This window comes from Schistocerca nitens, chromosome 2, assembly GCF_023898315.1.
Source record: "Schistocerca nitens isolate TAMUIC-IGC-003100 chromosome 2, iqSchNite1.1, whole genome shotgun sequence".
In the NCBI taxonomy this organism is placed as follows: domain Eukaryota; kingdom Metazoa; phylum Arthropoda; class Insecta; order Orthoptera; family Acrididae; genus Schistocerca; species Schistocerca nitens.
In genome coordinates, this window is record NC_064615.1 from 459,662,469 (window position 1) to 459,676,834 (window position 14,366).

General features: G+C 38.9%; 1 protein-coding gene across 2 annotated transcripts in view; it reads right to left on the reverse strand.

The window, feature by feature from the left end:
• The window catches only part of LOC126236348 (transcription elongation factor B polypeptide 3), a 168,731-nt gene that overhangs the window by 55,896 nt on the left and 98,469 nt on the right, over positions 1 to 14,366 (reverse strand). For both annotated transcript variants that reach the window (XR_007544898.1, XM_049945580.1), the window contains exon 7: positions 8,312 to 8,458. Coding sequence is in view for 1 of the 2 variants with exons in the window: in XM_049945580.1 (XP_049801537.1) it covers positions 8,312 to 8,458 (147 nt within the window). In the remaining variant the exon portion in view is untranslated. The remainder of the gene's footprint in view (positions 1 to 8,311; positions 8,459 to 14,366) is intronic.

Sequence of the window (14,366 nt, forward strand, 5' to 3'; positions counted from 1 at the left end):
AAGAAGAAAATAGAAGCTTTTGAGATGTGGTGCCACAGAAGAATGCTGAAGATTAGATGGGTAGATCACGTAACTAATGGGGAGGTATTGAACAGAACTGGGGAGAAGAGAACTTTGTGGTACAGCCTGACTAGAAGAAGAGACCAGTTGGCAGGACACATTCTGAGGCATCAAGGGAACTCCAATTTAGTACTGGAGGGAAGTGTGGGGGGTAAAAATCGTAGAGGCAGACCAAGAGATAAATGCAGTAAGCAGATTCAGAAGGATGGAGCTTACAGTAGTTATTCAGAGATGAAGACGCTTGCACAGGATAGAGGAGCATGGAGAACTGCATCAAACCTATCTTCGGACTGAAGACCACAACAACAACTTGAAGACCACGACAACAACACCCTTTAGAGACAGGAGGTTTAATTGATAACTTCTAACGAAATAGAATAGGGTTGGTTTTGAGGTTTACTCCGAAGTTGCCAAGTAGGGGAACCTCCCTAAGTTGTAGTGGTCCAGTTAATATACCAGATTAATAAGTGAATAATAAGAAAGCAGCTGTCTGAGCTTTGTCTGCTGTTTTTAATGTAGGCAATGTCCGACCCCGGCAGCTGAGTGGTTAGCGCGACAGACTGTCAATCCAAAGGGCCCGAGTTTGATTCCCGGCTGGGTCAGAGATTTTCTTCACTCAGGGACTGGGTGTTGTGTTGTCCTAATCATCATCATTTCATCCCCATTGGCGCGCAAGTCGACGAAGTGGCGTCAAATCGAAAGACTTGCACCCAGCAAACGGTCTACCCTACGGGAGGCCCTAGTCACATGATATTTACATTTTAATGTATGCAATAATAAGAAAGTATAGTAGGCTACAAAAAGTCATCCTTGGCCTTAAGAATGTAATTCCTCTTGCTAAATTATGACAATGAATAAGTATGTGTTGTAATCATTATGGTGGCATAATTTGCAAGTATACCATGGATTATTTTGTAAGGATAGCTTGGTTTAAATTAGTGTCAGTAATCAAGCTAATAGCTTACTCTGATTTGCCAAAAGGATTTACGATGAAGAGAGAGGTGCACCTGACTAATCTGCTCTCTCTGTAGCGTAGTCCCCATGTGTGGACAAAATGAAACAATAAATAGGTAACTTCCAGAAGAAGTAAAGCAGTGCACATTCAGGACAGGAAATGATCATTACTCGATGTTCCTTAGAATAATTATGCAAGAAATGCTTATTCTTAGTTAAATATGAAACTACAGAGTAAGCTAGAGGTATAAACTGGCTTGCCAGATCTTGTTGTGGTAATGATTATGGATGAGCCAAGTTAGAGCTGTGAAATATTTAGTGATTCAAAGTTTGATTATATGAGTTGATACTTGGTGGAGAGATTCCACTTAACGTAGCTTAAAATTTGAAAATGTAACAACAACTAGTTACTCTGCACTTTTTTACAATACGAATGGGATTTCATACTTACAAATACTATCCATGTACACTATATTATAGTGGCAACATCATTTGTCTAATGGTGGAGATACATGGAGTAAAGTGATGTGTTACCCAACGTCCGCCTAAGTGACAAACGATGATTGCAACAGTTAAAAACTATTTTATTAGTTAAGTAAATTAGAATCATAAACTGCCTGGAAGTTTTGTTACTGTTTACGCATGTAAATGGGTACGGATGGCTCTCAAGTGCCTTCAAGGTGGGATGATGAGGACAGTTTTACTACACTTCACAGTGCCTGTTGGCTTGGCAGTTATTCCATGCTACGATACCCTGTCTTGGATAAACAGGGCACACTATCAAATAAATGACAATGGCGCTGATATCACAGAAGACAGGTGGTGCTTAGTTAGCTGTCAGACCATAAAGAACTGTCATCTGTTAATGCCAAACAGAATTAATGCAGTGTCATATCACATGTACGAACATTAACAGAATATGAAGTGTTAACTTACATATTCCAACTGTAATGGAAGGAGCAATATAACAGAATTTTAGAAGAAGTACTTTCTATTCTTTAGTATGAAGTTGAAAATTTATGAAAGCTCCCAGATTCCAGTTTCCTATTGCAACAGTGAAGCAGTCCAAGTTAACCCTTTACACTCCATAATGCAGACACAGGGCATCTCCATGCAATCTTATTTACAAGGGTGAAGCAAATATAAACCATTTTTTTTTAATTAAGCTTCAGAAAAATTCATACATAGGAACTTATTTTTCTATATAGTCTCTTGAACAGGAAATACATTTTGCCCAGCAGATAAGCTGTTTCTTGATCTTGTTTTCATAAAATGAGTGTGGCTGTGGCAGCAGCCAGTTTTCCACAAACACCTCTGAAAGCACCATCATCATCAAATCTATGTCCTCTGACTGCTTCCTTTAGTAGTTCAAACAAGTGATATTTGCAAGGCGATACGTCTGAACTGTAGGGAGGATGAAAGCACCATCATCATCAAATCTATGTCCTTGGACTGCTTCCTTTAGTAGTTCGAACAAGTGAAAATTGCAGGGCGATACATCCGAACTGTAGGGAGGATGTTCTAGCGTGGTCCGGAACAAGTCCTGAATTTTCTGTTGAGCTCAGGCAGCTGTGTGGATCTGTGTGCTATCATGAAGGACTGTCCCATCCCAGATTCAAAATGCACACCTTTTCTGATGATATGCATATTTTATATCTAAAAACGAAGATGATGTGACTTACCATACGAAAGCGCTGGCAGGTCGATAGACACACAAACAAACACAATCATACACACAAAATTCTAGCTTTTGCAACCAATGGTTGCTTCATCAGGAAAGAGGGAAGGAGAGGGAAAGACAAAAGGATGTGGGTTTTAAGGGAGAGGGTAAGGAGTCATTCCAATCCCAGGTGCAGAAAGACTTACCTTAGGGGGAAAAAAGGACAGGTATACACTCGCACACACACCCATATCCAACCACACATACACAGACACAAGCAGACATTTGTAAAGGCAAAGAGATTCGGCAGAGATGTCAGTCGAGGCAGAAGTACAGAGGCAAAGATGTTGTTGAAAGACAGGTGAGGTATGAGCGGCGGCAACTTGAAATTAGCGGAGGTTGAGGCCTGGCGGATAACGAGAAGAGAGGATATACTGAAGGGCAAGTTCCCATCTCCGGAGTTCTGACAGGTTGGTGTTAGTGGGAAGTATCCAGATAACCCGGACGGTGTAACACTGTGCCAAGATGTGCTGGCCGTGCACCAAGGCATGTTTAGCCACAGGGTGATCCTCATTACCAACAAACACTGTCTGCCTGTGTCCATTCATGAGAATGGACAGTTTGTTGCTGGTCATTCCCACATAGAAAGCTTCACAGTGTAGGCAGGTCAGTTGGTAAATCACGTGGGTGCTTTCACACGTGGCTCTGCCTTTGACTGTGTACACCTTCCGGGTTACAGGACTGGAGTAGGTGGTGGTGGGAGGGTGCATGGGACAGGTTTTACACCGGGGGCGGTTACAAGGGTAGGAGCCAGAGGGTAGCGAAGGTGGTTTGGGGATTTCATTGGGATGAACTAAGAGGTTACGAAGGTTAGGTGGACGGCGGAAAGACACTCTTGGTGGAGTGGGGAGGATTTCATTAAGGATGGATCTCATTTCAAGGCAGGATTTGGGGAAGTCGTATCCCTGCTGTAGAGCCACATTCAGAGTCTGATCCAGTCCCGGAAAGTATCCTGTCACAAGTGGGGCACTTTTGTGGTTCTTCTGTCGCAGATTCTGGGTTTGAGGGGATGAGGAAGTGGCTCTGGTTATTTGCTTCTGTACCAGGTCGGGAGGGTAGTTGTGGGATGCGAAAGCTGTTTTCAGGTTGTTGGTGTAATGGTTCAGGGATTCCAGACTGGAGCAGATTCGTTTGGTTGCGAAAGCTAGAATTTTGTGTGTATGATTGTGTTTGTTTGTGTGTCTATCGACCTGCCAGCGCTTTCGTATGGTAAGTCACATCATCTTTGTTTTTAGATATATTTTTCCTGTGTGGAAAGTTTCCCTCTATTATATTCATATCATTGATATGCATATTTTGTTTGACCTAAAAGCTGACAATAGTATGCGGTGTTCTCACTATACAACGTTCATGAAGAAAATCAATGAGAGGAACTCCTTTAAAATAAAAAATCAGTCACGCTTGTCCTCAAGCGACATCAGATAGCTACGTTCTTACCTGTTTCCTGTCCTTAAAAAAATTGATTGTGCCATATGTAGCACAAGTATTTTCAAAATTCTGAATAGTTTCATGCCCTCTATTGTGAGAAACTTGATTATAATGCACTGTGCAACAATGATGATTCCTATTGCTCTGACATTGCGATTATGACTAAAGAAACAGTACAACAACATTCTAGCTATCAAGAACAATCACTGGAAACGAAAGCAACAATTAGCAAGTATTACACTGCTCTCCATTTACAAAAGGGCACATAAACGAAAATTATGGTTTATATTTGATTGACCCTTTAAAAGTAACAATCCTCCCAATCTGGACACACAGATTTCTCACAGACTACAGTGTATAACACTTCAATATGCACTGTTCATTAGTTCCTCTATTTGGTGACTTTCCTTAAACAAAGTTTTAGTCTCTTGCTTGTTCTTGTGTTTGAACTGTACTTTATTCTACACTCTCTCAGTTGATGAATCAATGGTGTTTTATCTATTGAGACTTTGTACAAAACATTTAGACATTCACTTGGAAATAGTTTATAACATTGTCATGCACATAATTTACACAGTGGCTGACCCTGACATGTCAGTGTGAACATTTTATAAGGGCGCCAGGTAACAGCATATGTGAAAGATTAAGGAAGAGTATTTGCTAATGAAATTGTCCAGAAAGTAACTTCAATAGAGATTCTGCACATGCAAATTGTAATGTAATCGAGATGTATTGAATGAAGATAAACTAAGTGACTACCTATGTAATTATATCCATTGCAGATATTGAACTGTGACTGTAAATAGTGGATTATGTAGATTATATGCAACCATTTGTTTTTTGAATTCGATATGATTTATTGCACCATTTACGATAACATAATTTTCAAGCCACTGCAGGCTCATTCATCAGACGGAGGTGTTCAAGCAACATTATTTTCAGAACCATGTGTAACTACTAACTTATGGTATCGACTACAAAATAATCCCAATATGATATTTCACCCAGCTTACACACACACACACACACAGTACTATCTGGACTCAATATTATTGCACTTGGCCTCCCACAGATATTACCAGGAACACATGGTGACCTTACAATAAGCATGTACAGTGATGACTAAAAAAATTGTATCGCACTGTCAATTATGTCAAGATAGTTATGCATATACTATCAAGTGGTTCAGTGTGTCCCCATGGAATATCAAATTAAAAACTCATGATAAACCACACAAAGCGCCCTCACTCCCACACACAATAGAAGTGTGATCATCTAATACTTAGGTGCACTTGGTTCCACAGTAAACAACCACTGTGCTTTTGTTTACATTCACAATCTTGTCTTCTACTCCTATCTACTCCCTGATTTATTTGTTTTACTGTCTCTCTTTTACAATAAATGCAAATATAGATGCAAATTCTACCTTCAAAATGTGAAATTACCTACCAAATGCTAGCGCATTTTCATAGCGCAATTGTATCTGGATGAATTGCTTTATCAATAGCTTTATTTTCTGCATATAAACGTAATCCATTTTTGGTTACCTGTATTGTGTGTCAACTGGCAAAACCCAATTTGGAAAGATAATGTGTATAAGAGTGTGTTTGAAAAACAAAAAGTGGATGACTGCAATGATGTGTTAGTGTGTTCAATGCTCTGGTGCCATGCCAACAGTGGACAATCAAATGGTGTGTCCAAGATAAACCCCACGTAATGCAACATACGACTTAGCCATGGAACCTAGTAACATAGGACAAAGAAATGCATACATTTGTCTGGTAGCTAAAGTTGAAAAGTTGATCTAACGCAGGTACTTTTAACATGACAGTTTTAGGTTGCAGGTGGTTTGAATTGTGATTCGTAAAATACTGGTAGAGGTCAGGCCTAAACTATCTCATTTACAACATTGCCAAGATCAGCAACATCTGCCTTATAGTCACTGCCCAATCATTTGGGTTGCATGTTAATCATCATTCCTGCATTTTGAAACGAGTGAAGAGACTAATGCTAGTCAATCACGAAGTTCAATTATGAAGCTCACAACACCAGGAGGTATTGGTAATCCCTATGACCATGCACAAGTTCTGCTTTCACAGGAACATAGAACACCGGTGTAGAATCGTTACCCTGAGAGGAGGCGGCACCACTCCTATGTCCTCTGTCAGTCACAATTTTAGTTTATTTACGCTCGTGGCCAACTAGCAGCTACAGAAACTGGTTGGAAAAGGAAAAACAAAACCAGAGAATGTATTTCTACTACACCAAAACTCTTCCTCTAACATGCAAATAGAGTTATTTTCAGTTCTACTTCTATGCTAAATTCCTTGTCAGTTCTCTCTATTGTGCTGTGAAGTATCTGGTCAAATGGCTATGAATGCTCATAGAATTTTGAAACCATGCAGCAAAATTAGAAGAACACACAGATGTAAAATTTCCTTTTCAACCCACTGGATGCTTAGTTTAGGACACCCTACTTTCTTTACCAAAGGAGGCCGAAGTGGCCGTGCGGTTAAAGGCGCTGCAGTCTGGAACCACAGGACCGCTACGGTCGCAGGTTCGAATCCTGCCTCGGGCATGGATGTTTGTGTTGTCCTTAGGTTAGTTAGGTTTAACTAGTTCTAAGTTCTAGGGGACTAATGACCTCAGAAGTTGAGTCCCATAGTGCTCAGAGCCATTTTACCAAAGGCATACCAGTTTGTTTTTACTTTTCTGTTTATTTCTTTTCCTGTTCATCCTGTATTTGTCTTTAATTCTTCTAAATTCAAAAATTTGACTCATTGTATGATGCTATTATAGTCTTATTACACGAGGAGACTTCAACAAGTCACACATTATTGTAGCAGGCAAAGTGACTTTTATTGAAAGCTGTGGTACACTACAGAGTGACTCAGATGTGTGACACTACTTTTCAACATAATCAGCAAGTCTTTGTAAACACCCATCAGAATGTTCTACCAATAATTCAGTTCCTTAACAACAGAAATCCTTAGTGACAGAACCACTCATGAACTGTTGTTTGAACTTCCTCATTGTTAAAAAAATTCTTATCCCTAAGATTTTCTCGCAGCTTGCAGGAAAGACAGAAGTCACTTGATGCAAGATACGCACTTCCCTATCAGCATCACCCATGTCTGTGTAGACTTCTTCAAACTGTTGGCACCATTTCACTATGGCTGGACATGACATTGCATCTGATTCATATATCGCCTCAATTTAAGAGTGACTCAGTGTACAATTTAGATGTTATTCCCATGAGGATAATACTGTCCTGCATACATCAACTTTGCAGTACGTTTTCTGTTGCCATGTCCTCTGACTCTGACACTATGATGCACCTATTATTTATACTGTAGCAAAAATGTGTCTGCTGGAAGCCTGGAACATGTACTCTTTTCCGACAATGTGCCACTCTTGTTGCACAATGGTCTTAATGTGGGACGATGTGTGTAACTTACTTTCTGAAGTTTCTACATAGTTTTATTAGAAGACACGTGAAAAAGTTTCTGAATATTGGCAAGAGAATTAAAGTTTTCTGAGATGGTAATGCTCACTTCCTCACGAGTTACAAAATCAACATGCCAAACCTTCACACTCTTTTATAAAAGAAAGTCTTAAAGCTTTTCTAAAATTTCAATAACAATCATTATATGTGGCTGTTACAGTCACACACGTCATATAATCCCTACTGTCTTATAAAACAGATCACTGATTTCCAGTGTCACAAGGTCTTATTCCCATTACTCCCTATCTACTTATTACACCAATCGCTCCCCAAGTGGTGTTAAGTTCCATACCAAATACAGATATAAACCCTTTTCACCAAGTGTACTGTTTATTAACAAATAACATATTAGCATAATGATTATGTACAGCAGTGCACAGTGATGTCTCTCAAAACAATCCACTACTTTTGTGTGAGCTGAGGTTTCAATGGCTATTTCAATAAAACTGTTTTGAGTATGCAACCATGACATTCTGTTCTTGTACAGACCTACGTTTCAGCCACATGCAACCACGGCCAAAAGATTGATCTATACAATATATGACCGCACTCACCTATGCTGAATAGTTTTACCAAATAACCCACTATTTATTAACTTATTTCACTATAGATAAAAAGCAAACAAAAAACAGTAATATTCTTACCTGTTGCTTTGCCACATTCCGTGGCGGTTTGGCAATACTGTCAACATATGCCAACTTTGTTTGTCGAATTGGTGTTGATTTTGCAATAGACTGTTGTATGTTGGATGTCAATGCCTTCAGTTTAGCCTCTTGTTCCTCTACACAGCGCTGTAAAGAGAAAATAAGGAATACAGATATTTAATAACATAACAAAATATGTTACATCAAACCACTGTCTGTAAACTTTTGCTAGGGTACTCTGCACACTCATTTGAACTTGACTGGGGTTGAAAGACATGGCACATTACAGGTGTTTTGTATCCACAGTCAGCTTTCACAATACAACAATAACACGTGTAATAACACTATAGTGACCACTGCTAAAGACATTGTACTATGTCTGGCCGGTTTCTTGCAAAAGTAATCTCACAACCTCTTGAAGGTAGATACTTGACATGAGGCATAAAGCATAGGTATAGCAACTGCACAGCATGAGCAATGCTGGGCCTCTTCCATCTGCATTCTATTTTCACCTTGTAGTCTACATATTAAGCATACATCACTTCTGCGTGCCCTGCATCTCCCTCTATTATTGTTGAAGGTTAAAATTTACAAGCAGTATGAGGCTGTTCTTATTTTACATGATAAAATATGTACAGCTGTATTCAAAATCCTTATTAATTTTTCAGTTGCTGTGAAACAGAATATTTGCAACATAGTTAGAAGTATATCTCCTAGCAGACATTTTTAATAATGTGTAATGCTGCATATATTCAGTCACAAAACGTCTTGATGTATGTACTAACTACACAAAAGTTCCCACACAGGTGAGTGTATTCATGTTGTTGGAGCCAATCTGAATCATGCTTTCACCTGCACAGCTTCCTCCATTCACTCCCCAGAGGTAAAAAGAAATATGAATTACACATTTTACCATGCCCACATAGTTCAAGGAACAGAAATGGTATTGGTCCACCTGTGTGTGTACCGATAACCTATTTTTATTACTGGACATAGAAAACTCACATGGTTGAGGATTAGTCTCTTCACTCACTTCAAAATACAAAAACAATGATTAATGAGCAACCTAAATCAATGGGCAATGGCTATAAGGCAATTACTAGCTGATGTTGAAAATTCTGTAAATGAATAGTTTAGGTCTGACCTCTACCAGTATTTGTTGCAATTTCATGAAAGCTGCTTCAAAAGTGAGGTTAATTTTGGCCAACTTTGCTGATAGGTCTACATGTTTGTTTGACAATGCCATACATAGAAAACAGAGAATTTGATAAATAAGTTTGATCAATCACAGGACCTTTTTATAGAGCAATTCAAAATTCCTATTATGGGCTTCTAGAGGCTTTAGAGGCTATAGCAAATGAAGTTCTGATAAGGAACCCATGTCCAGAAATGTATCGTTTGGATATAAAATGGGTTTGAAAAGCATATCAGTTTCAAATCTCCCAGTTCACAGTACAGACACAAGCTGAGAAGAGGACATTGTTGTCAGCCACTGTTTTAATTATGACATCACATAACACGTTCACCCTACCACAATAACAGCTGCAAGAAAATGGTACATTTGAAACTATGAGGGTTGGGTATCATGCTCTGTGGACATGCTGCACTGTAGACCTTGAAGAGGACATCCGTTGTCACACAGAAGAGGACCTGAGAACATGTACTCAAAACATTGTACATGCCGTGTGCTTCTACAGCATACAGGTCAGATCAGATCTCATTGTCTCTGGTGTGTGTGTACCATGGAGCAGGAGATTTGAAAGTGATTACGTTATACAGTAACATACTGTGATATTTCTGTTCACCTGCAAGACATTTTGGCACCCAGTTTGCACACAATTATATATGGGGTTCCAGCATAGTTGCTAAGAAAAATATTTATTTGTTCTTTCCTCTAATCATTGTAATGCTCCATCTGTGAGATGACATGCTCAAGCATTTCTTTCTTCCTGGACAACTACGTTCACTACAATTAGACCTTTGTGGCTGAATTTATTTGTCTATTTAAAACCTTTATCTACTACAGCAATAGACATGTATGTGCACATTATTTGCACGGTTTCAATTTTTACTTTTAACCACACAGGGTCCCCCCTGCAAGAAGTTGGTGCATAATGAAACACCAAATTATTTATGCTTTATACCTGGAAATGTATTACTTTCGTTTTTCAGCCAAACCATGTTCAGTTCCTGTCTTCATCTTTTCTCACTTCTTTTTCCCATGACATACAAGTAAATGACAACAATTTACATTAATACCTTGCTTCTACAAGACACAATTCTGCACAACTGGATGCTTGTAAATGTTCAAAGATAATGAAATTAACACAACAACAAAGCATCCTAACAATATGCCATTGGTAACACTGTGTCTATGACAAGGGCTCAAAAAACATCCCATTGTGTCACACTGATATCTTGTTCAGTTCATCAGAAACTGTTATTTGAGTGAAATGTGGTACAGCATTCATGGTAATTTTTGCAATGCCTCATTTATGGGAGCAAAATGCAATGTGAAATCTTACCTGATAATTGAGAAAACATTTATAGGATAGTCAGGATAGTCCACATGTGAGCTTACAGTATCTAACAAGTTTGACTTGTAACCTGAAGGAGGAGGGGAAAAATCTCCTCCAGCTGTAGGTCACAGGAGGGTACATCAGACTTCTAGCAAAGAAACTAATTGTAAGTTGGCACAAAAAGGGAGTAGGAACACGAGGGTAATCCCAAAAGTAAGGTCTCCTATTTTTTTTATAAGAACATAGACCTGTTTATTTCTACAATGGTTTACATCAGTTTACAGCTTGAACATTTAGCTATTTTGTGACATAATCACCATTTCTGTCTGTGCATTTTTGTATACGCTGTGGCAGTTTTTGTATGCCCATGTCATACAGGCTCGCTCCCATGCTGTTCAGAAAGTTATGAACCTCTTCTTTCACCTCATCGTCGGAGCTGAATCGCTGGGACCACAATTAATGCTGACAGGTACTGTGAGACTCCGAAAAAACTCAAATAGGGAATTCAGAACTGGGGAAGAGGAGTGTTGAGCAAGGGCGTACACGTTCTCCATGACAACGCTTGCCCACACATCACTCAGCGAACCGTTGCTCTCCTGCAACAGTTTCAGTGGAACATAATCACCCACCCACCCTATTGTCCTAACTTGGCGCCCAGTGACTATCACCTGTTCCCTAGGTTAAAAGAACATTTGACCAGAAAGCGATTCAGCTCTGACGACGAGACGAAAGAAGAGTTTCATAACTTTCTGAACAGCATGCCGGCGAGCTCGTACGACATGGACGTACAAAAACTGCCACAGTGTCTACAAAAATGCATCGACAGAAATGGTGAATATGTCAAAAAATAGCTAAATGTTCAAGCTGTAAACTGATGTAAACCATTGGAGAAATAAACAGGTATATGTACTTATAAAAAAATAAGAGACCTTCTTTTTAGGATTACCATCGTAAAAGATTGTTGCTGCTAGATGGTAAAGGATAAATTAGGAACAGGGTAACAGGTCACAAGTATTGTGAAGGCAAATGCTAGCCTCAGCCAGGTGACATCAGACGTAGGGAATTTGTGAAAAGATTTTGAAAAAGAGGATTAGGTCATTGTTGTAGGTGAAGCAGGAAACAGCCAGAGTAAGAAAATTAATTATCACATTAGGGGTGATCCGTATGAAGCAATAGTAGCAACTACACACACAAATGTGAGTTCCGTGAAGGTCCTGCAGTGCCATGACCAGCCCTGAGTTGACACTGTTGTGAGCCTTGTCAACACTTGAGTTGAAAAGGCTGCCACTGACTGAAATGAAACCTGACATTTTGTAGTGAATAATTTAGGGTAAGCTGTAAATGATTTAATTAGTAATCGTCGTCCTTTACCACAAGCTTGTTTCGGCTACAGCACCACACTCAAGAAAACCTGTAGATGTCACATTTGGTGAATATACTTACATTTATAAATGTTGCACAGAAAGCTCACATTGCAAACATACTTACATCTAGTTGGAATAGATGCCCATACTGCATCAATGATTAAACCGATGACTGTTTATATGCTAGAGCGTAAGTTTTGTCTGTATAGAATATTTCACAAAATACTTTCGACATTTGGGATGGCAGCTTATTCTTGTTGATGCTGTATCTACACAGTGCAATCTTTGCTAGTCAGTGATGTTAGTAGTGTTTCATTAATATTATAATTTTGTTATCATTTGTAACTACAACAATCTTTGGTTTTCTGTTTAGTGTGATTTTTATTTATTCTTGTGTTTCAAAATGTCAGTAAAATTTTTAGATAATTTCTGTGTTTCTACATCTACATCTACATGACTACTCTGCAATTCACATTTAAGTGCTTGGCAGAGGGTTCGTCAAACCACAATCATACTATCTCTCTACCATTCCACTCCCGAACAGTGCGCGGGAAAAAGGAACACCTAAACCTTTCTGTTCGAGCTCTGATTTCTCTTATTTTATTTTGATGATCATTCCTACCTATGTAGGTTGGGCTCAACAAAATATTTTCGCATTCGGAAGAGAAAGTTGGTGACAGAAATTTCGGAAGTAGACCTCGCCGCGACGAAAAATGTTGAGGTTGATCTGTTCATTAAGGAGATCATTTGGATAATTTTTTGTGTGGGTATATATTTCCAATTCTTCCAAGCTGCCCATGGTATGTCCATTTGGTATTCTGTGTAGAACCTGTTATGCATTTTTTATATGTTCTGCTTTGTGGTTTTGGTTTCTGAGAAGCTGGAAAAAGCTTCATAGACTGCTGTTGGAATTTTTTTGTGTGTTCTTTGAAACCAATGTTAAAATTTCTTCCTCTTTGACAGATACAGAATTTTGCACAGTAGTAGTAGTAATAGTAGTAGTAGTAGTAGTAGTAATAGTAGTAGTAGTAGTTGTTGTTGTTGTCTTCAGTCCAGAGACTGGTTTTATGCAGCTCTCCATGCTACCCTATCCTGTACAAGCTTATTCATCTGTGAGTAACTACTGCAACCTACATCCTTCTGAATCTTCTTAGTGTATTCATCTCTTGGTCTCCCTCTATGATTTTTACCTCCCATGCTAAATTGGTTATCCCTTAATGCCCGGAACGTATCCTACCAACCAATCCGTTCATCTAGTCAAGTTGTGCCACAAATTTCTCCTCTCCCCAATTCTATTCAGTACCTCCTCATTAGTTATCTGATTTACCCATCTAATCTTCAGCATTCTTCTATAGCACCACATTTCAAAAGCTTCTATTCTCTTCTTGTCCAAACTATTTATCGTCCACTCTATACTCAATGTTAACAAATTTCTCTCCTTCAGAAACACTTTCATTGCCATAGCCAGTCAACATTTTATATCCTCTCTACTTCGGCTATCATCAGTTATTTTGCTCCCCAAACAGCAAAACTCATCTACCAGTTTAAGTGTCTCAGTTCCTAATCTAATGTCTCATTTCCTAATCTAATTCCCTTACCATTACCTGATTTAATTTGACTACACTCCATTATTCTTATTTTGCTTTTATTGAGGTTCATCTTATATCCTCTTTTCAAGACACTGTCCACTCTGTTCAATTGCTCTTCTAGCTCCATTGCTGTCTCTGACAGAATTACAATGTCGTCGACAAACCTCAATGTTTTTATTTCTTCTCTGTGGATTTTAATTCTGACTCCAAATTTTTCTTTTGTTTTCTTCACTGCTTGCTCAATATACAGATTGAATAACATCAGAGATACGCTGCAACCCTGTCCCACTCCCTTCTCAGTCACTGCTTCCCTTCCATGCCCCTAGGCTCTTATAACTGCTATCTCGTTTCTGTACAAGTTGTAAATAGCCTTTCACTCCCTGTATTTTACCCCTGACACCATCAGAATTTGAAAGAGAGTATTCAAGTCAATATCGTCAAAAGCTTTTTTTAAGTCTACAAATGCGATAAATGTAGGTTTGCCTTTCCTTAATCTATCTTCTAAGATAAGTTGTAGGGGAATTATTGCATCGCGTGTTCTAATATTTCTATGGTACCCAAACTGATCTTCCTCGAGGTCAGC